The following is a 24,346-nucleotide window of genomic DNA, read 5'->3' on the forward strand; positions in this document are numbered from 1 at the left end:
GCTGTGAATTCATACCCTGAAAAGTTTAGAGGGAGACTGCCCCAATTGCAGTGCCCCTATTTCAGACTGCCAGTGTATGCATCGAGCTATCAGCACCCTCTGAAGCAGAGAGAAAATATCATTAGTGTTATATTGCTTTTGATTGTAAAGTAGTACAGTAGTGGGCAAGGCTAAAGCTTGGCTTACTTTTGGAACAGTGCATCTGTTTTGCAGCTTTGCTGAAATCAGTAATGGCTTTGCTTTTAGAGTATAGCCTGAATATCTTCAGAAGCAGAGAGGAGCAGTCATTGGAAAACATGCCACCGTAACTCCCATCTATGCACAAAAGTCTCTTTCTGTTGCATTGTGCCAGTAAAGTTAAAAAGGCAAAGACTGCAAAAGAAAAAAAAACATTGGACTAAACAGAGTCTTAAGCAGTGGTAAACAAAATGTGGTTTCCTTTGTGGCTGATTTTTATCCAGCTGCAGCCAAATATCAAAGTGATATCAAAGGAAAGATACCCATTAATTAATTCAGACTGACTTCACAAAGCAAGCCGGAGCTTTTGCTGATATCTGATTCTGACAACTTCCTAATCTTCACAAGTTGTCATTAAGAGTGGCATTAAAGCAGTCTGCAGTCAATCCCCGCTCTCGCCCTATTGTAGCTCGGAGATGGGCTATCTCTCAGCGCAGGAGGGGGCAGGATCTGCAAGCGAGGGTTAGAATAAGCAACTTTGCTTCTTTGCAAATGGAATTTGCAATGTATTAGGGAATCTCATGAATACATTGCCTCTGTCATTCATGCTAGGAACGCTCGCCCAGTTCCACTTGCAACCGTTACAAGAATCTGTTGCAGTGAATGGAATTTTTCACTTCTGAAGGAGACACACGGAGGGAGGGGAAATAGAAAGAAAGGAAAGAAAGGAGCTCATGTTTAAAAGGAATAATTGGAAGTCTGTAACGATCTTTTAGAAAGTATGAATAGAGCCTTATCATTGATTTCAAGATAGAGAACATAGTGAGTTGTAGAAAATAAGATTGGGGAAAATAAGACACTAATCAGAGGATAAGATTAGTTTTTAACTAAGAACTGAAAGGCAGGTACCTCCGTAAGTGAAGCTTGTAATGCCACCGTGAAAATAAACAAAACACTCTAGTGTTCCTTACTGCTGCCAGCAGCTCTCCATGGGATTACAGCCTCCTGTCGAGACTGGAGGTACGTGATACCTTTGTATTTCCATTCAGCTGTGAATGGCTCAAATGATTGAATGTGGTTTGTGTTCTAGACCATCACTTGAGCAAGTATCCACCAGACAGCGACTAATACTATTTTGTGGCCAATTCGTGACAATACCTTAGAGGAAAATGTGCTGTGTTATTATACAGTATGCTCGTTTCAAATACTGCAAGAAAAACAGAGAGGATAAATGCTGTTGCGGGAGTATGTTGCCAAGCATCCCCAGCAGTGTGGATGTTTCGGTGCATTTCTTTCCTCCAGGGCCAAGTGTTTGTACTGCCCAAATGCCAGTGACAAATGGGAATTATTTTTGATTGTACACAGAATTGAGGATTTACAGTCATAAGAGGTAAAATAAAACTTAGATCAAGTATCAGGAAAAGCCGTATTTCTCCAATTAGAATAATCTTCTAAAGGAAACAAAGTTAAATCCCAGTCCTTAGAGGCGTTTGGAGTAGGAAAAAATTAGAAAATGTAAAATGGCAATAATCCTATACTGGTATTAAGTCATTTCAGATGAGTTACTGGATTTCTTCATTTCTAATTTCTACAATTGCTAAGAAGTGAAAAAAATTGCTATGCTTGTCTTGGTATAGTGTCCTCCTGTTTGTATGATTAATCAAAGAAAGCAATTGCTAAGTAAGAACTACAGTTCTACAGTCAATTTAATTGCTGTGCTTATATGCTCATGTCTGGAGGGCTCTGTTGGGTTGCTCAAGCAAGCATGTCCCTTGCCTCTGGTGACCCCATCTTTTTACAAAGAAAACATAGATTGATTCCAGTTTAGAAGGGGGCATGATAGCCCTCATGTCTGGCACTTGTCTTCCTCCCTGTTTACATGAGAACCAAAAATAGAGGGTGTGAATTGGTGAAATTGATATTTCCCTTCTTCATCCATGCCGTCTTCCCCTCTGCTTTCCTTGCCCTCTGCTATTTCGTCAAGTCGCAACAGCCCTAGGGCCGAATTAGCCCAGTTCAGAAAAAATAGAGTAGACTCAGGAACTGGGAGTTCAGTATTCCCAGTAGCTCAAAACACAGTCTCTGGAGCAGGTAAGATGAATGATGAAAGAGCTTTTAGCTCCACTGGTTTTACCAGAGGACCTTCCTGATAGCTCTCCTTGGACTCCAGCTGTTCCACCTGAAGCCATCTCTGCAAAGAGATTTCTTTGACCTTTAGGCAGTTTGTGCATGAAGATGTTACTCCTGGGGCATAATGCAGAGAAAACTTCTAAATGAGTAGGAAAGCAATATGAAGAACAAGTAAGGGAAGACAGCTTTTCGCATGCTGGCATTTATAGTCACCAAATGATGTGTGTTGGCTTATTTTTTTTTCAAGGCAATCAGGGGCCCAGTCTCTGGAAAAATGCATGAAGGTTCATATTCAGGGTGAGGTGCTAATATAGAACTTTACAAATGGGTGGAGGCAGGCTGATTTTGGCCTTATTGTTACTGATACTGTCCCTTTTACTAACGAAAACTTAATCACAGCTCTGTCCAAATAGCACAGCCAGCTGGAACTGACTAATTCTTCTGCTAATGTTGCCCATTTAATTTTTTTAACTTCCCAAGCACATATTGAAAGCAATACTTAAATACATTGTAATTCCATAAAATTAGCTGTATGAGTACATAGTATATGTTTAATATTGGTAAAAAAAATAGTGTCTTTACTCCAAAGAAAGCACTAGCAAAACACATTATGTATATAGGTGCTGAAAAATTGGAGAGAATGAGTTCATAGAGTGGTTCAAAATGACATTGTTACTTGACAAAATGTTCTTACTGCTGTATATATATACACAACTGGATATTTTTTCATGTGGATGGTGTGTGTCCTTGCAGCTGGAGACTGCAGTAACCTTCTGTTTTCATATGTAGATAAAATATTGAGCTATCTCTTTCAGTCATTCTCCACAGCCAGATTATTTCACCACTGCAGAGTATTGGCATAACATTGACAGCTTTTATTTGGATGCTGATACTGGATAGTTGTGGAAAATTCCTGTAACTTCAGCTCATGGACAACTTGAATAGAATTTACGAGCCATGTCCTCATTTGGCATAAAATACTATGGCTCCACTGGTTTAACAATAAAGCTGTTCTATTTACCCAGCTGATCTCAGTCAGGAGAGAAGAATTTTTGACATCTTCATTCAAAATCCCTTTCCTACCTGAATGTTTTGGCTATTCTCCACAATATTTAAATAGACAAGTAGTTTGGAGCCCATAGGTGACCTTTGAAGAATTCTGTATTAGTTTGCTAACAGGGAGAAATGTGACCAATGGGCTGTGACTGCTGGAGAGGTGGGAGTTGTGAATAAAGAAATGTATTCTGGACTCAGAACTACCCTGAGCCTTTTCTAAATCAAAACTACAGCAGCACCGCATCATTGGTGCCAACTCTTTATATAATTTGTACTCTCTGCTCTAATTTAAAAGGTAGTGTTTCAATAGATGGTATAATTTGGATCCTTTGGGGGCTTATCTTTAGACCTACCTCAATCACACTTTTTAACTATAAGGTATTCTTGCTGTTACATTGTACTCAAATATGAAAGCTTTCCAGCAAGAATTTTAAAAAAGCTTTACATAAGAAGTCCCATAACCTAGAATTTGAGTTTTATGCCAAATATTAGACTCTAGTTTCTATCAGAAGAGACCAAGTGCGTTGTTGGATCAAGGTGACCTTACTTACTGCAGAAGGAGTCAGGCCGAAGATACGCTTTTTAAATGAACAGAAAAATCTGTGATGTGAAACTGGGGGAGCAGTAAAAGCTGATTTCTCTTTCATTGAATGAAAGCCAAAAACTGAGAACCTAACGTTGTGAAAGAAATAGTGGAGCCCCTGTCCTTGCTTTCTTGCTTTTCTGAAGCGTTGCTGTCGCTGGTCATTCCCTTTAAAGGGTTATTTCCTGAATTTCATCTTGGCAAAGGTAGAGGATATTGCTGAGCATAATCACATGGTGTTTTCCCAGAGCATAGTTCACAGAGGAGACAGTACACGCAAAGTACAGAGCAGCATAAATCTTAAAATAACACTTCTGCAAAACAAGCATTTAATATCCTGGTAGCTATGCTCTCTGTCACAGCTGAGTTTGTTGTTTTGTTTTACAAAAGATGCTGCACGTTTTTTAAAACCTTTCATTTGAACTAAATTTCCTCATGGCCATCAGTAGTCTGAAAGAGAATCTTTCATTTCAACTTTGTTTGGGATTGCATTTTGGGTGGGGAAGGAGAAGAAGGAAGAGGATTGTTTTGTTTTCTTGATGATTTTCTGAATGTCATTCTACATGTTCATGTGGAATCAGAGGGATTTATGTGGAAAGAGTGAGTTTTCATATGGACCAGATTCAAATGTTAGCACCCTAAATGGTGTTCGCAGCCTGAGCTGCTTGAAGGTTCCAATTCAGCAGCAGGAAAGGTTTTTTAAGATGGAAATTTGGACAGTTGAAATTGAAAACCTGTGGCAACATCATCTTGAGTATACAAAGATACTGAAGTTGTTACTGTGAAGAGCGAATGTCCCTGTGCAATAGGAGCCAATGTGTCCTAAGCAGAGGATTTGACTTGTGCTAGGAAAAGAGAAGTGAAATGTGCCTCTCCAGACCACTTAAGTAAGCAGAAGCTTCTGCCATGATTCTTCCCCATCTGAGAGCCTCTGTTTCGTTCTCATTCAGAGGCTGGGAGGTGATGAGCTAATACATACCATGTTTTGGCTTTGCTCTGGTTCTGTTTTCCAAATACTAATACTGAGGAGTGGAGGTGTTTTTCTCTTAGATTACAAGGAAAAATACTTCTTTTTAAGTCTCAGCCTTCTGCTGGCTTCTGAAAGACATGCCAAAACCTGAATTAGGAAAATGGAAGAAAGTACGACTGCAGAACACTTGAGTCATGTCCAGTGAGACATTGACTTTAAGACTTGTGTCATTCCGGGAACTGAGTCCTGACATCTTAAGTCATACTGGGCAAATCCACACAATGCAGTGCAAGGCAGCATTAGTTATTAGCTCTGATCCCCAAACTGTGAAGGCTTGGCTCATGTGTGTTTCTCCCAGCTATCCTGGAATAATGCTTCAGGTTCTTCTGTTACTTCTAGGGCAGAATATCTAGGGAGTAGTACTGTAAAAATAATACTCTTGCACAAATTATATCTGTTCATCACTACCTTACCTACACTTGGTCATAAAACTACAAGATTTTGTTTTGAGAGATTTAACTTTCATCATAGAATAACTCTAAATGAATCATATATAGCCTTTCTGCCTTTTTCCCCCCACCATCTTCCTTTCTGCTAGAAAGAGATAGCAGCAGCAAGTACCTCACAGTTGTGTTAGGAGGAAATATCAATTAGAGTGTGAGGAGCTCGGGCTCTGCTGCTGTGAGGCCAGCATGGCTGCATCCCTTCATTCTAGTCCACACCAAGCCACGCTGCATGGCTCCAGACAAATCACTGCTTCAGTGTGCTTCGTTTCCTGCTCTGAGACATGGACAGTAATTTGGCTTCTCACAGTTTCCTTGGATTGGTGTTAAAACTCAGTCAAATAATGTCGTGGAGACACTTTGTTATCTTCTCATGCCTTATCGTTTTAGTGCAAACGGAAAAAAATGCTGGCATGCAAACTTCAATTGGCAAAATGTCAACAAAAGTTATTGCTGCTGCAGATGAGATGGATAACTCTTGCTGTTAAAATAATATCTGGTGTTTTGCTCAGATGTTTAATGGGTTTGCTTTTTAAGCATGGATGATGCAAAATATCCCCAGGGCATTATTCCAAACAAGATGTAGAATCCCACTTAATGTCTATTTTTAGGATTGAATAGGTTCTGTAAAGGCTCATTTGTTTGAAGAAAAGATATTTAATCACTTCAGTTTGCGCGTGATTTTGAGGAGAGAAATTTTGTCGTACCTCCCCTTCCTTATCTTCACTCCACTTGGCTTGCATGTGTCCTGGAATTGTTGCCATTTGTGTGGGTGGTAGGAAATAAAGGAATTAAATAAATGGATTAGAACTGCTAACTGAGCAACAGTAGTTATTTGTACATTACCAAGTTAAGTTGTCACTTCTAAGACTGCCAAATTATTCATTTCTATATGGGGCTACAGTTTTTAAAGAAGATAGTGCTATAGGCTAATTAGTAAACTTAAGGGAGGAGCAGCAGCAGCAGGATGTAGAGGTGACTGTGGAAATAACTGTTAGAATTTTATTATTTTAAAGTATGGCACTGTTTTTTACTCACTTAAGCTAATGTACAGCTTAACTTGAACGTAAAAAATGGAATGTGGTTGGTTGCAAATGACTGGCTTGGAAAACTTCCAAAAGTTATTGAATTTCAGCAATTTCACTGTTCTCCCAGAAAAGGAACAACTTGTTTTAAGCAAGCTATATGCTTGTTTCTGTGCTCTGAACAGAAAATAATGATGTTATGCATTACTTCATGAACTATATTTGGCACCCAATAGCAATACTCATTTTCTTTCGCTTCTCTTCTTCCCTAACTTCCTCCCTCTCCTTCTCTCTAAAAATACATACAAAGGTATGCCTGACAGTAGTCTAGAAGACCATATTCTTCTACGACTAAAATTGTATAAATATCTAACAAGATTTAAGTCCCTTATATTTGAATTTATGAAAGAATGGCAGCAAACAATCTTCGAGATACTCCTTTACTCATGTAGTTACATCTACGGCTTTGCGTTTGTTCATTAGACTGTATATGATGCACACAAATTTAAACTCCTTCTACACATGAATAAGGCAAATGATATAAAACAGTTCTGGGAATCTGAAGTCCGTCTGTGCATTGATCTCCATGCCAATTAACAGTTTCCCATCCAATGTGTGGGCATGTCTGGGAGAATCATGTGGGTTGGGCACTGTTTCCAGTAGGCAGTGTGGACAAGGACATCCTACTTGGAGAAGAAGGAGAATTATAGCTGTGCAAATGCAAGCTGTGTGTAAGCACTTCTCTTAAGAGCCAGAGAGCAGTCCCTTGCCTCTTTTATTCAGTAGAATTTATTTGGCCTAAGAGACTGTCCCCAGTTCCTGGAGAAAACCCTGAAGCTGTGGGCAGATATTGACTGTGTAATTCAAGTTAGTTTGACCCTAGAGAAGTCATTCTAAACCGTTCTCTGTGATAGGAAAATACACCTCTTTCACTTCTGGGAAACTTGTATTACTTGTGAGTCAAAAGGCTTTAAAACAGCAAAACAAGTTTCTGTTGAAGTGATATGAGAAATATGATCAAGAGATCCTCCAAAAGGACCCTGCTGAGAAACTTGGGAGCCAAGAGCTAAAATGAGGGCTGGGAGGCCAAGGTGTCTGTACGTGGTAACCCAGAAAGACAAAGACACTGAAAATTATTTAATTCTCTGCTGCTTGTGAACCATTTTTCCTTTTTCCCTCAGTTTTTTGGTTGGTTCATACTTTCCTTTCTGACCTCCAGATTTGATGAAGGTGTTCAGGAAAGTGGTAGGTAGAAATTTGGTTTCTCAGTTTCCTTGCACTATTGTTCTAATTCAGCTGGATGCACTAATTGCCAGCCTGAAGAAGTTTTTATATTCATTTCAAGTCTAGACTTTTCCCATCCTCTTCAGTGCTGGTGCCTCATTGGTCACTTTTCTTTCCCTATGCCCTTAGCTTGTCTCTGCTGCTCCTTATAATTTTTGTCAGCATTTTCCTACTGGTTTCAAAAAGTCCGTATATCTATTATTCTTCCCCCAAGAAGAATATTAGGGCCTTGTGAAGGTCTGACATCTCTCTCCCCCAATCTCTCCTACCATTCTTTAATTCTGAGATGTGTAAAATGTGAAGAAAGTCCCCTTTGGCTCCAACAGTGATTGATTATAGCAAGAATCAAGTCCCAGAGTACTAGAAATGACAAGTTGCATGCAAGTTGTCATCATTTAATCCTATTGCAGTTTATGTGGTTTGAATGAAGTCATCCAAGTACTTTAAATTTACCCTCAGGTTGGGAGAAGGTTGAGCTTGTGTTTTGTTTCTGGTCTGTGACGTGATCTGTGATGGTGACAGGTAAGGGACAAACTGAGCTAGGGCACGGCTAGACACATATAGCCATAGCAAATAACAGAGAAGAGAGGAAGGGGACAGGTCTGAAGAGGGCTGAGAGCTCTAGAAATCTGCAGGCCACTTTAAGGGATTGAAGAAAGCTGATGAAGAATTGTAAGACATCTCCAATGTGGAGTCGTGCATGACATCCTCCCCACACACTCCCTAAGTTCCCTTGGTGTTCAAAGGACTTTTAGGTGGTGATATCTGAATGAAGTGCTAAGGCACTGGTAAAGGCACAGGCAGGTTTATGTTTGTTCAGAGCCCTTCCTTGATGGGGGCTTTTCTTCCCTTGAGGCATGAGGAATAATGCAAGCAAGCTGAGGCCTGTGCAATCCGCAGTGGCAGGAATAGAGAATCAAATCTGCTAATAGGTGTACTAATCATGCATGAAGGTGTTGTTGTAATGGATCATAAAATAATGATTTTTCATAGTCTAATTACATGGCCAGATCTTCTGAGGTGCTGAGGGTACTGAAATTTCAGACTCAACAGAACTGCAGCACACTGAGCCCATCAGCTCCTTTTATTTCCATTTATTATTATTATTTCATTTATAGGTATTTCCCGATTTTGAATCACTACCATCCTCTTTAAAACAGCCATACTCACATATATAACAAAATATCTCTTATTACACCACTGCATATCATTTAAAGTGTTGACTTCCTTAGCCTACAGATCTCACTTGTCTCACATCAAGTTCTGTTCATAGGGAGCCTTTAGCCTGCCTAGTACATCTGAGAGCCCATTTCCCCTTAGAAAATGAGTGGAAAGCAGGTGCCCATCCTTCCACTAAGCATACTGACAAGTGGAAAATGAGATTTAGGTAATCTCTGGTAAGATGGTGGTGGCTCACTCCATGCCAATGATGGCCCTGCCTGGGCAGAATTCTTCCCAACTCACCCCAAGAGCTTGGTGCTTAAGATTGCACCTGATTCTCAACATCCTGTGAATAAATAAAAGGAACTGTAAGCTGATGTTGTCGTGCAATGTGAAAGCACACAATAGTAATCACAGCTAATGACTCTGCTAAATGCTAGGCTGCACACACCTCCTTGTTTGGTGTTTGTTTTGTATACAGAAGGTAACATCGGCTGAATAACGAGGATGCCAAGTTACAGATGGGGTTGTGGAATCATATTTGACAGCCGATTAGAGTAATCTGACAGAAATGATGACTTAATCACAACGACAGACTCCAAATTCCCAGATAGAATTCCACCCAGGTTAATCTAATTTCCTTGCAATATTTTTGCCAGAAATAGACTCTTAGCTGGCTTGTTTTCTCCCATGCAGATGTCACATGATTTTGACAAGAATGCAAATGGATAGCATTATTGTTGTTGAAAAGATGATGGTGAGGCTCTAAAGCTGGAGAGGATCTATGTCTTCGTGTGGTTTTTTATTTGCTCTATTGTGATTTTTTTTCTCTGATTAAGTTACATTTACATACAGTGACATCTATTCAGGAGGAGTGGAAAAAAAAAAGATAAAAAGTCCTCAGTTGTAGTTGTAGGCCATGGCTTGGTTCAACTGCTATACTGGACATGGCCACTGGGTGGATTTCAAGTTTTCCTTTGATCAGGATTCCATGTTTTACAATTTTTTCTTTCCTTTTCCGATTTTGGTTACCCCGTGAACCACACCAACACACCAGTTTGGGGTGAGCCCAAGCAGGAGTGGTGACATGCATGGCCTTGGGCTTCGCGTGACCTCCATTACTGCACCAGCCTCCCATGGAGCATCTCACTGCTGGTGCTGCATCAAGGCTCTGCCAGGCTTGGCCAAGGCATCTGCCCACTGTGTTGTGAAACAGGGCTGAGGAAAGCTGAGCTGTGCTGTTACTGACTGTTCAACTGCATCCAGTAGAGCTCTCTAACATATTGCCAAGGAGGAATTATTCCTTACAGCCTGTTCTCCAGTTGGGTTGCAATAGCCCTATGCCCAGTGCTTTCTAGGAAAGCTGGCCACTCTCGGAAAGAGCTTGCCTGAGAGCTGTGCTTTTCTCTTCCATTGTAGGGTCTGAGTGCTGGATGATATTAACATCTATTTGCTGCAGTTAGTTTTCTCACTTTTCCCTATTTATTAACTGCAAATATGTATTCTCACATACTGTATTTTTATAAGCAAAGCTTTCTTCAAGCACAGAAATAAACACTTCCTGTTTTGTTGTTTTTTGGGATTTTTTTGTATGAAAACATGATACAGTGAGAAATCACTTACCTTGAGATCCATAAGTGTACAGCTTTGTGATGTATAGCTACAATAACAGCTTTCTGATAAGATGTGAAATCCTTCATTTTAGTAGATGACATGATTCTAGTGGGTGGCATCTAATTTGAAACAGGTTTATATCATCTATAATCTTTTGGAGGGGCTGAGAAAGCACAGCTATTTTATTATTTTATAGCCTACAGTTATACAAGCAAGATATAAAACACACGGATTATTTTCAGTGTTGCTCAATGTAGAGTGATAGTACCCTTTTAGCCTTTGTTTCTGCCCCTTTAATTTTCTTACTCACTGCACACCTTGCAATTCCCTTCCCTTCCCTTCCCTTCCCTTTTCCCTGCCCTGCCCCTTTTCTCCTTTTATCTTCTCTTCTCCTCTTCTTTTTTCTTATTCTCTCTTTTCCTTTTTCTTTTCTCTACACCTACGTTTAAATATTTTACGGGTAGAGTGCTTATAATATGTATTGTCACGGCACTTGTCTCTAGAGGTCAGCAATGAGTTCAATAATGAGATGCGAACCAGTGACTCTGTAAAACCCATTTCAGGTTATAAATGGCATGTTTTATTGAATCTAGTGTTAAAGGTTGTTAATGTATCAATTGGTGATGGTCAGGGTTAAACAAGCTTCAACATGAGCCCTCTCATGTTATCAAACTGTCAGTAACATATTTTTCCACCTTCTTTACTGAAGCCATGTTTGTGTATCACATCCATTTTACCATGGGTATTCTGCGGCTTAAACCCTTCAGGCCTGATCTGAATCTTTTATTAGTTTTGCACTGATAAAATACTGTTAAGCACAGTGGCATTCCTTCTGACATAGGCTTACTGGTGAGACTTTGGACCATGGGTTTTCAGCAGGAACCTCTGAAATCAAGTCAACGCCCAGTTGAAACATCTTGTTAAATCTTACTTCTTTCTTTGCAAACATAACAGCTTACTGATTTAATGAACTTGAAGTAATTATGCAAAACAGAAGAGGATAATTTCTGATGTGGTAACTGTGTTTGCCAGGTAACACTTATCTTTGCATAATAACCATGGTACTGTGGAAATAACCTGTGTACATGAATTTGGTCCAAAGACCTCCAGTTCAGGTGGTTTGAAAAGTGAAGGATTTTTAGCATTGTTAAAATTGCATTTATTCGAAGTATATCTACTTAGGGGCATAAAATGCAGGTATGCAGAGAGATAGATTCTATGTAAGGATTTGGGTAGATTCTTTTTCTATAGCTTTCGTATTCCCAAATTTACAGTGAATTAGGAAGTGATGTTTCTAGTAGTTAATGGAAATTAACCTACATCCTTCTGGGCCTCTAGTATAGGGAGGCATATCTGGCTACCTCATCTTTAATTTATTTGCTGCTCTTAATTGCATCTTCTTACATGCATCTGAACAACTCCATTTTATTTCCTTGATTTCTTCAACTTTATGTGGTTCTGCAGGAACATACGAGCAATGGATGCACTGCAGCAAGTGGCACCTTTTTTCCTTTCAGCTTTTGTTTTCTCAGTGGACATAGTGCATCACATTCCATGAATTTAAGGTCTTCTGCAGTTCTCAGCATATTGCTGATGCCAGGATAAATGTTAAGCACTAGTTAAAGATAGAGTACAATCTAAGTTCCCTTTTTTCTTTAAGTTAGATCAAATAAGACTGGTGGCAGACAAGTGAAGGGCTATTTAAGTCCGTTTGGGAAACAAACGATTCAAGGAGAGCAGAGCTGTTAAAATTGAAGCAAATTTATGCATCCTGGTGACTACATCAACCTTGTGGCTTTGCCTTTTCCTTAGGGAACAATAGGGAGTTTTGCAAGCAGCACAAGGAATACGTTGATTTGTAGGGGCAGAGAGCATTATGGATTTTGAATAAATCTTATGGAGATATTCATAGCAATATTTTATGTTTACTAAAGAATCCAGCAACTATGTCCCTGGAGGTTAAGTGACTCCACCAAAAGCAATGCAGATGTGTTTTTCTGTGGTGCTTTGAAAGTGCATTTGATATGAGAGCATAGATGTTCATGCTCAGCTGTTTTTGTTTTCCAACATCAAGTGTGTCATAATATTCTTTTATAAAAAATATGGAATCGTCACTGACATTTTCAGGCAATGCTCAGCTTTACTGTGCTGAAGGATGTTACAAAAGCAGAAGGAGCATAGATTTTTTTTACATGCTTAGGTGAAATGGAGAAGAGTTTCTGAAGAGTGAAAAGACAGCATTCCCAATACTGCCTTAAGGTTTGTGCAGTCCTGTAGAGCCTGTGGAAGAAAGAGTTGGGTTTTTTCCAAGCCTAACCATCTTCCACGTTGAAACACAATGCAGCATCCATTCTAATGGTATTTGAGAGGCTATAACAAAATTTCCCTGAGTCCATCACACTGGACACATGCAGTATCCAGTAGAAATAGCCCTCTAATCAGAGAGGACTTTGTTGTTGTTGTGTTGATGTCACTGAAAATGCTATTGGAGTCTATGTATAAAAGTCTATTGGAGTTGCCAACAATTGAAGGTGGGGAGAATCATCACTTAGCAATGAGAGCAAAACAAACACCACATGAAGTGTGTGAAGGTAGGATGTCATGTGATGTACAGAACAGCACACTACTCACGGGAATTGATTTCATTTACAGTACGAAGGAGACAAATGGAGGAAAAGATTGAAAAGGAAGAAGTATTAGGATTTTTTATGGTTTTTATTAAGGAAGGTTTTTTATGGAAGCCAGAATGGTACTGTGTTGCAACAGAAGCTTTATGAATGAATGTATAATGTACTCTATCTATAAAAAAAAAAAAAAAAAAAAAAAAAAAAAGATACTAAACATTTATAAGAAGCTATTTTAAGAGATACAAGTCTTCCTCTTCAGTCATGAAAGAATCTGCATGTGTTTGTTTTTAATTACATGCAAAGTTCATTTGTCAAGATAAACTCCTCTGAGTATGTTTGAAACGCTTGCTAGCTCTTCAGTTACTTGGAAATTGCATCTCAGCCTCAGCAATGTTTGAGCTCAAGAAAAGAAATTGGTAAAACAGAAACCAAGTATGCCATAAAGTAATGAGAGTTGTAACTTTAGAGGTCTTCTGAAACTAGATGTAACAAATTAAAGTTTTATATGAGTCCTATGGGCCCAGTGATCTATTTTTTTTAATCTTCCTCGTTATAAAATGCTCCTTTACCATTTTTTTTCTTAAAAGCCTATTATATGGTGTTATTTTGAATTTATACCATTGCAATGTGTTTAATATTGACCATGTATCCTTTTAGCCCGTCATTAAAGCCATTGTTCTTGATTTTTATGACTATCCAACCTGCCTTACTCTTTTTCATTTTTGTTTTTAGATGCATCATCCTATTCAGATGAAACCTGCAGATAGTGAAAAGTCCAATGGTATGTGCTTAATTTATTTCTATGTAATTGTGGATCTCTTTTCACTAAAGAAAACAAAACATCGTGAGAGTTTTTGCTTTACTTCTTGTATGGTGAAAATTATATGAGGCTGTTTCCCTACATCTGATAGATCAGGAAAGATGTTGACCTGCTCTCAACTCCCATTTATCTTCAAATTTAATGAACTACCATGCTACAAACTTCTTTCACTTGTGTTCTGGCGATGAAGTGATCCAAAAGTACCTGATATTGGTGAGATGGATATGAAATTTTAATAGTGAAAAGGAAAAAAATAAAGAAACAAAAACCATTCTAATGTTAATATAATGTAAGCAGCTGATAGACCTTAAACATTTGCTAAACCTACTTTTTATAGAATGATGCTGTTCTGAATCTGAACCAAATTTAGGTTTTAATGATATGCTTAGTTCTGAACTGGGAAACCCACCTTGCATCTCTCTGTATACTTATTCCTCTCAACGATTGTAAAATGAATGCTATAATGACAGTAATATCCATTCAGAATACTAGGTTACTGCCTAAGTGGATGTATATGACATGCAAAATAGACAGCAACTAAATCTATTAAACATGCCAGGTTTGTATTCAAGGAAATAAGATAATCGGATGGTAACGCAGCCTGACTGTGTGTGATTCTTTAAAAATATATACATGTGTATTTTTTGCCCCTTGATTTGTTCCTGTAATTTTCTAAAATGCATGTTAAAGATATCATCTGCCTTCTTAGATTGCAAGAGCTTCTTTTTCCCATAAGGCCCACATAATCAGAGCTGGTTCCTCCAACAGGCATCTTTGCACCTCATTAATTAGTAATCAGGGCAGAAGCCGTGCACTTAGAGATCTACATACCTGCAAATGTAAATTATGATTGGGCTCTAAATCTCTCTGCAAGGCTTTTTTAAGGCTTCTTTTGTGCTAATTGTAGTGCATCCCATTTTCAGACTTCTCCAAGGATTACAAAGTTCGGAAAGAAATTGAAACTTCACACGATGCTAGGTGTCCTATATGACAACTTTCAAAACAAAACTGGACACAAACATGAGAGATTAGAGCCATCATCTGTATGCAAGGGAGTGATGTTCTCACTCTTGACTTGTCCACAAATAGTTTTAGCAGCAATTTCTTTGAATGCTCAGAAAAGAGGCAAAGGCATCTGCGTGGACAGGAGAACCAGACTTTTCAGGCCTTACTCTATCAAGTGAGATGGTTGCTGTTGGAATCAAAATTTCATTCCATGGTATTGATTGCACTTGCATTGGGCAAAATTTTCCTTTAGGGAAAACCAAGGTCTTTATAACTTCTGTGGATTCTTCTTTCAAGAACAGATTTCACCTTATGTACCTTGGCAGATTAGAAATGTAAGAGCCAGTGGGTCAAAGTAAACTCCAAAGGAATTACTAGATCATTCTGCATTTTTCTTCCTGAAGAAGATTGAACATATCAGCAAAGCACTGTGGGGAATTGTGCAAGTCCTGTCCTGCTCTGCAGTCCTTACAAAGCAGGGTAAATTAGCCCCTCGCTACTGCTATTAGACTGAGGTTATCTTCATGATACTCCTGTCTGCACTGTGGGAATATTATTGTCTTGCACCAATTTTTATCTCTAGCATGAAAATCATGAAGGATTGGAATTTTGTTGTTTTTTTTTTTCTTGACTTTCTCCATACTTTAACAAAAACACATCAACAAATCAAAGGCAATCATCACTGTCAAATTAAATACCTTTTTAAATTCATACTCCTGGAGGGCATATATGCTTCTGGTAGGCATTTTCTGGGGGAGATGAACTCTTCTTTTTTATTGCCTGAGGAAACAGAAGGTGAACTAACACCATGATGATGAGAAAAGCAGCAGAGCTTCTCAAAAGGACAGGGCGTAGGAGTAGGATCCATGGAGGAGGTGAGAGTTTGCATGCTTGGAGAATGTGGAGGCCTGTTTGGTATATGTTTGTCATATGCTCCAGGCTATCCATCTGAGATATATTATTTGCCAATAGCAAAGTGATAAGGAGTACAAACCTTCAACAAGATTGGTAAGTTCAAAGGGGAAAAGAACGAAGATATGCCAAGATATCTTGGTTTTCATGATCCATAGTGTTCGAGCTAGGAATACTTGAAACACTTTGATTTCTGCATAATGGAGGATCCCACTACTTGTTATAGGTGAAGGCGTGTTTCTCATGTTTCAAAGCGATTAAATTAATTGTTTTGTCCAAATAACTTTGAGAAAGATATGCGAGAGAGGTTGAATACTTGTTGCAATTCTTCTGAGATCAAACACATTTCTGAAGGGCTAGATAGATCCATTCAACTTCCACAGATGAGAAGAAGGTGGCCATCATTCAGCCTACAGAGGTTTTCAAAGAGAAGAATTTTCTGGGTGATAAGACGCCTCCTGCACATCTTGAATTTCTTGCAAAGATTGTAATGATCATCCAAGGCCAGGAGTGCTATGAGGAAATGTTCCCTCATTCCTCACCGCTGTTCTTGTTTTTATTAGATCAATTTGTTAACCCACACCTTAGCACAAAAGGCCAAGTTTACCTTATGGAAACGGGGAGAAGAATTTAGAACATCTTCTACATGTTTACCAAGTGCCTGGGTTCTTTTGCAGTATTAAGACTTTATTAGCAACCGGAAGATATATTTTCTTCTGGATAGGTTTTCAGTGGCTGACAGATCCATGCAATCATCTCTGTTCCTTCTCTGCATTCAGGAGTGAAGGTGGAGAATGGTAGCTCATGTATCTGAGTCATCTCTGCTCATGCACATGAAGCAAAGCTTAATTGTCCCACTGAGCTTTTAGCAGGTAGAGCTGATGGAGAAAGACTTGCCTTTAGATCTAATTAGTTTGTTTACTCTGGAGGATCCTGAAAAGGCATTCCTTGTTGAGAAAAGTGACATCCCTGAAAAATTTTCAGATGATTGAATTTGTAGTGTGTCCTGTGCTTGTCACCCATTACCTCTAATCCTCCCACCCTTGTGTCTCTTGATCCATCTACAAACTTTCAGTTAAGGAATATCTACCAGAAAAACATGGCTTCAAGATTTCAAAGACTCCACTATTAATAGATTCATTTTAACTGATAATCATTCACAATACTTAGCTGCTTAAGGATATTTTTTATGTTTCAAAAAGGAAGAAATATCTGCACTCTAATGCAGAAAAACACATTACACACATGCTTGGCTCTTAGATGGCCATTATCATGCTACTAGTTAGCAAATGCTTAAATGTTTCTAGGATCAGCATTTGAATGCTGTTAATACTATTGGGAACATATCCTGAGGACAGGGTAGTCTCAAATGGATCAGTGCTTCAACACTTGAGGGAAAATTACAAAATTTATCATTTAAAAAAAAAAAAGAAAGAAAGAAAGAAAGAAAGAAAGAAACGGAAGGCGGAGAGTTAGTTGTGTGATCAGATCATTTATTTTTATTTATTTTATTAGTGGAAACTTGAAGAAATAATTTTGAAATTCTACATGGCACGACGTTGCCGATTTGGAGGGAGTAATTAAATGCCATATGTTAGCACTAACACATAGAAAAGTTGATAATTAATGCAGGCAGCTCCAGATCCAGGTGTGACTTTGACAGATTGTGCACAAGGGTTTTTCACAGGCTTACAAGTAGGGATAAAAAGTCTGTTTTTCCCTCTTCCCTTCTGGATGAAAAAAAAATTTATATAACCATTTGCACATAATTAACTATTTCATGATTTGCTCAAAAGAGACGCAACTTTTGGATGGAAAACATGCTCTTTAACTGACTGAAGCCCTCATAATGTATAATAAGGGGATTGTAGAGTCATAGAATAGAATTATGTAATACCTTGGGTTGGAAGGGACATTAAAGATCATTCCACCCCTCTGTCATGGACAGGTGTGTCTCCCACTGTATGAGGTATATAAATGATTTTTCAGGACAAAATTTTTGGTGTTTAAGATGGAAGAAAAGTTCTTGTAGTCGTAGGAGAGATTTCCTATTATTATTACAGGATTTAATTCTTTTGTACCATGCAGGAAATAAGCCCTGTTCCTTTATTCTCCTGAGCTAGCACAACTGATCTAATATAAGCTGCGAACTGTGAAATCATAGAATCATAGAATCCTTAGTTGGAAGGGATTTTTAAAGGTCATCTGGTCCAACTTCTTGGCAGTGAACAGGGACACCACAGCTAGATCAGGTTGCCCAGGGCCTGATCCAGCCTCGCCTTGAAAGTCTCCAGCACAGGGTATCTACCACACCTCTGAGCAACCTGTTCCAGTGTCTCACCACCCTCAATGCAGAAGACTTTTTCCTTATATTCAACCTAAATCTACCCTCTTTTAGCCTGAAGCCTCTTGTTATGTTACCACAGACTCTGCTAAAGAGTCTGTCCCTTTCTTTCCTGTAGCTCCTCTTTAGATCCTGAAAGGCTACTCTCAGGTCATCTCGCAGCCTTCTCTTCTCCAGGCTGAACAGCCCCAGTTCTTCTACCCTCATATGAGAGATGTTCCATCCTTTGGGTCATTTTTGTGGCCCTCTTCTGGATGCACTCCAACAGGTCCATGTCTCTCCTGTACTGAGGACTCCCCATCTGGACGCAGTACTCCAGCTGAGGCCTCACCAGCACAGAGCAGAGGGGCAGGATCACCTCCCTCACCTTGCTGGCCACGCTTCTTTTGATGCAGCCCAGGATACAGTCGGCTTTCTGGGCTGTGAGGAAACATTGCTGGCTCATATCCAGCTTCCCATCCACCATTATCTCCAGGTTCAGCAGAGCTGTGCTCAATCCTGTCATTCCCCAGCTTGTATTGGTAGTGAGGGTTGCCTTGACCCAGGTGCAAGATCTCACATTTGGATTTGTTGAACTACATGAGGTTCATCTGGACCCAGTGCTCAAGCTTGTCCAGGTTTCTCTGAATGGCATCTCGTTCCTCTGGCATATTGACTGCTCCCCACAGCTTCGTGTCATCAGCAAACTTGACCCCACTGTCAATGTCACTGATGAAGATATTGAAGAATATCAGTCCCAGCTCTGACCTCTGTGGGACACCACTCATCACTGATTTCCATCCAGACACTGAACATTGAAATGGGGAGAGTGTTCTCATGCAAGATACTCATTAATGGAGCAAACTGAGTAAAGCTGCCATTATTCTGCAAGTTGAATGTAGTGCTGTTGGAAGGCAGGAGGTTCTGGTTTGAAAGTAGCCCCATGAGCAGAAGCAGACTTTATTTCTTCCAGCTTCTGATGGCTACCATAGCTCTCTTCAAGCATATTAGCAAGAAACCTTTGCTAGTCACCGCAGAGCTAGTCTTAATGGAGTTAAGAAAGCAACTCCTCTAGTTTTAAAAAAGATATCTGCCATTTGTCACACAGGATTTCTTCATTCAGAATCTCACCACAAGCCTGCAGAAGAATCCCACCCCAGATACAGCACTGCTTATGTCTCACTAACTGCTCAGGTAGAATAGCTGACCTGCATTCGTTGTGTGTCTGGATGGTTCAGAGGTGAATCCCATAATTATTTGCTCAGAATGCTCTGCAGTTTCACACCTTCGTGTAACTGGAACGTCAGGCCTTGCTCACTGTCACCTTCTTACTGTTTTTTCTCCATCAGTGCGGAGCACTCAGCCATCTCATCCTACTCTCAGCTTTTGGCCAGTGGGATCTACTTTACATTACAACAATGTTGTGAAACAGCCAGAAGGTACAAACAGAACTCTGAGAAGAGTGAAAAAAATGGCGATGTAAAAAAAAATGCTTACCAAAAAAATTTGCATTTATTTTCAAGATTTTGAATTATTGAAGCCATTCATTGTGTAGGAGTATTTCTTCCTTCTCTGAGGCCTGAGCTGAGGATGTGTATGTTAGGGTCAAGAGTCAGCTGAAAGGTTATAGCCCATCTGTTGTCTGTGGTAAGGGGTAGGCTCCAATGAAACAAGTCATCGTGCCTCACTGTGAGAGGAGATTTTGGAGGAGCTGATCTCTTGACACTGGTATCAATAGATCACATTTTAGCTGAGACAGAACTGGAAATTTTAGGTGAGTAAAGATAGGGAAAATAGCTTCAGAAACTGCTGTCTCTTCTCTAGCCAGCAGTGGGTAGCACATTTCTGATCTCCATGCTTTGGTGTTTTGCATGGACCTGATGTTGAGCTCATTGTACAGTCTGTGGGTGCAATACAATGTGTCCAGGCAAGGGAATATACTCAGAATACATTTGACCCATTCTTCTTATGATCCTTTTTCTGTTTCATTCTCACACCACACCTGCAATATAGGGAAGTATTCCTTTTAGGAGGAAAGGAGAGAAGTGGCTGACCAAGGATGCAGAAACAAATCCTGACAGCCAATCATGTGCAGGTAAAAAAGCATTCCTTTCTCCATGTGAGAATATATAGTTTAAAACTATGTCAGCCTAATAATATCAGATGTTCTATGAGGTGGAGTGAAAGCATGTCATTTTGATACTGACAATTGTCCCTTTTAAATGTTTTTTATGCTGGGCCCCTGGCCAAAACTGAATAGCAATTTTCTTAAGCTTCAGTGCTAATCAACACTGACTAATAGCACCAAATGCAGGGCACGTTATCATATCAATATGTTTTCTGTACTCTGAGCATTCTTTCTGAAATCTGCATTTTAGAGATGTACAGTACACGGGAGCTGGATGTTTAATTTACTGTAAAATCACCCTGAAGCTGAAAACCTGCAAATTGTCTTAGTTCAACAGCGTACTTATGGGTTTACTAGCAATACTGAAGGAGGCTGGAGGGGAGTTAGTTGTCTGTTACTCTTTGAAAAATTAAAACAAAGCCTTCCCATTTGCTTTGGAGGGGTAGAGAGAAGAGAAGCTCCTTTGCATCCTGACAGCTTCTACTTGTAAGGCAGGGAGAAAAATCTCTTCTTAATTTTATGTCTCTGTGAATTTCTTTGATTTGATTCTTTGTCCTAGCACCCAAGCAGGACCATCAGCTCCTTACTTTGTGACCACATTGCTGACATTTGTCCAGCTCTGCTAGAATATACTTTTAAGAGAATGCTGGGATTCAGTCACTCTTTGAGTAGACCTGCATTGGACTTCAAGTCTAAAATCAACTCATATTTTAACTTTGTGGGTACTAAAAGACACACAGGCAGAAATTAAGAGTCCCAAAAGGCAGAACAGAAGGCAGTGCTTATGCTTAGACTTCCCCAGACCTGACCTCAGTTGGTGGTATGAGACATCATTACAATTCAATTCAGACAAGGCTGTCCAGGCTGTCCGGGGACCTTCCTTAAAGAGATTAGTCAAGTGCATATAGGAATTTTAAGCAGCCAATTTATAAGCATCTTCTCACTAGCAAAGTACCAAGACTCTCCCTATGGCTGCAAGCAAACCAATTCAGTTCCACCATCCTCAACATAATTATCTGCACTATCAATAGTAATTATGTATTATGAATCAAGTGTAAAGTTTCACTGAAAGACATACACATATCTGGATCCCAGCCTGCATATCTTCTTTGCACCCCCATGATTCAGCTGCTGGTCTGTGTGTACTTGGTTCATCTGTGCATTCATCATTTGTTAGCTCTTCCTGAAAGGTTAACCTGACAGTGGAACCCCAAAGTAAAGTCTGAATGAAAATGTTCAGAGTTGAGGAATCTGCTGAGAAAAAACTTCTCCTGGGTACTAAATTCACACCAACTTTCTTGCAAGTTTCTTGAGTGAGAGGGACTGGTCTTCTGGATTCTGAAAAATGCATGATCTCAATGCTTGCTTGTATAAAAGCTACAAGTGCTTTTTTAAATTCAGCAATTCTAAGGAAAAATTACTTCAAATACCTCTCTTGTGATCAATAAACATGAACCTCTTCTTTTTATTGTTATTAAATGCACTTAAAGTGTTGAAGTATAACACGAATAAAATCCTATGAAAATAGATGCAGTTTCTTCTTCCTCAGCTGCAATTTCTTCCATTTGACAAACTCATATTAATACAAGGAGAATGGGTTGGGGAACAAGGGAAGATTTTTTTTTTTTTTGGTAGGCCCAGAAATGAAAATACTTCGTTACAAAAATAATTTGCACAATAATAGAAATAAGTAAGTGCACTGCAGACTCTCTGGAGTAAAGCTTTCCTTCTTTCTTTGCATCCCTGCAAACTCTGACAGTCTGTTCATTAACGGTGAATTGGATTTACATGCCATTTCAAGAGAAGAAGAAAGCAATGGTGTATATGCTGTATAATAAGCACTTAGATTTGGGGTTTAATACAGATGGGATGGTGTGTTAACATTTTAAGTCTTTCCAGGGTGCATTAAATTTTGATGACCTATTTCACTTTTGACGACAGTCTGCAGCTTTAGACCTGTAAATTTAGGTTTGATTAACAGGACCAGCGACTCCTGCCACTGCAGTTTAGCTTATGCTGGTTTGGGTGACAGTACATACAGAAAATATTCTACCAATAATTCAGGTAAAGCACCTTTTTCATGTGTTTTTTTTTCTTGCAAACTCAGCATCATTACAGATCAAGGAGTTTGCTTCTTGGAAAGCACTGTGCAGTCCCCTTGATGAGGTGCTGTCCTAGAATATGCCTTGTCCCCTTGGAGGGGAGAGAACTGTGTCACTCTGAAGAAAGAAGGAAAATTTAATGCATTCCTTTTCCAGAGCAGTGGTTACACACCTGCCTTTTGAGTGCCAAGCAGTAAGTTGGATGAAATTGAAAGCAAAGATAGGAGCCTCTCTCTCAAAACATTTCTCAGGAATATTTTTCATTAGCTTGTGTCATTACGTGCACAATCCCCTCTTTACCCTCACCCCTGTCGTGATTTCTTTCATACATGAGGGAGGTGAGGGAATTTATCTGAATTAAAATCTATGCAAAGATATTTTTACTCTTTCTAACAGAGGATGCTTTTCTCTTAGAAGCAGTGGTGAGGAGACATATGCAGAAGGACTAAGGCAGCCAATTAATCTGTTATATAAACAGCAACCACCACTAAAAAAGGCAGAGAGATAAAGAAAAATGAGATATTTTGGGTGAGGGTGGGAGGGGGGGAAGGGAGGTTGTAAGTATAAAGTGTTTGCCTTAGGACTTGTCTTCAGTTACAGAGCCAGACTCACATGACTGGAGCTCGGTTTGATGTGGTAATGAAGCATTGATCACAGGAAAAAGATGAAATGGCCTTTGCTCATTCATTATTTTTATCTTCTAGCTGTGGAAGACAGAAAATTGTTCATAGGAATGGTTTCGAAGAAGTGTAATGAGAATGATATCAGGGTGATGTTTTCTCCGTTCGGCCAGATAGAAGAATGCAGAATCCTTCGGGGACCTGATGGGCTGAGCAGAGGTGAGTGTGCAGTCTGTAAAGTCTCTTTCCTTAAGTGCTAATTGGAAGCTCTGTGTCACAGTCAGGGTAGGCACAGCTGCTGTCTGCAGCTAGAGGTTACGCCATAATACGTCCCACGTGATGAAGGTATCCGCATGAACTTTTCACAGCGACTGAAATTATCACCTTTTATTTCCAGTGTCAGAAAGGTCTTGGTGCCAACATATTAACTTGTGTTATCGCACTGTTTGTCAGCTGGAAAGGTTCCTTTGCACCCTGAGAAAGCACCCTCCGTCTTCTGCTCTCACAGAATCAAAGATCCTTCCCTGACCCCATTTCTTCTTTGTACCATAAGGCCACAAAAAAAAAAAAGGACTGTAAATGACTGGTTGAAGACTTATAGGGTCATGGGAACTGGCCTACACTGTAGCACTATCTCCTCAATTCCTGTGTTTTTTATAACACGATGCAAAACATAGGTCTGTTGAAACTCAGAAACAAAGAGGTGAGCTTGAACCTGAGAGCTTTATCTAGACTAAAGTTTGTTAAAAGAACTTGTAATGCTTGTGCCCCTATCACAAAGCGAAAAACAGGGGAATGGTGTTACACAGCATCACTGAGAGTGGTCAGGCAGCTGACCTGAACCTTGGAAATGGAGTGCACAGGCTTTGATAGGTGGTGCCCACTTCTGAGTGCAGAAATGCCTTTTGGAAAGGCTCTCTGAAAACATATCAAAAAGAAAAATAAATGTATATTGATGTTGCAGAATGCATATTAAATCTATGGTATGTGGACCTGAAATTATTCTCAGGCTGTAAACCTTTCCTCAAACTCAGCTCTGTGTGGTACAGAGTGGAATAGGGCATAGACTCATCTTCAGTGGGAAAAGCAGCTGAGGCATGAGCTGCTGTCATGTGATGGCACAGGGAGTCAAGTAATTTCAAGTGCAGAGCTGTGAGGAACATCACCACTTCTGTTTCTGTAGAAATAAATAAAAGAAACATAGAAAGCACAGTTTATGCATTTTATTACATTTTCAAAAGTCACAGAAAAAAATAACTGGATCAATCTTGCATGGAAATGTAGATATATATGTGCGGGTTTTTTT

At 39.5% G+C, this 24,346-nt stretch overlaps 1 protein-coding gene across 17 annotated transcripts in view; it reads left to right on the forward strand.

Moving 5' to 3' along the window:
* Positions 1-24,346, forward strand: part of CELF2 (CUGBP Elav-like family member 2) — a 367,962-nt gene that overhangs the window by 280,769 nt on the left and 62,847 nt on the right. For all 17 annotated transcript variants that reach the window (XM_042872814.1, XM_042872812.1, XM_042872813.1 and 14 more), the window contains 2 exons: positions 13,863-13,911; positions 23,125-23,259. In XM_042872814.1, the coding sequence (XP_042728748.1) occupies positions 13,863-13,911; positions 23,125-23,259 (184 nt within the window). The remainder of the gene's footprint in view (positions 1-13,862; positions 13,912-23,124; positions 23,260-24,346) is intronic.

The sequence above is a fragment of the Lagopus leucura genome, unplaced genomic scaffold (genome assembly GCF_019238085.1).
Source record: "Lagopus leucura isolate 7727_CA_CO unplaced genomic scaffold, USGS_WTPT01 Super-Scaffold_100008, whole genome shotgun sequence".
Taxonomy (NCBI): domain Eukaryota; kingdom Metazoa; phylum Chordata; class Aves; order Galliformes; family Phasianidae; genus Lagopus; species Lagopus leucura.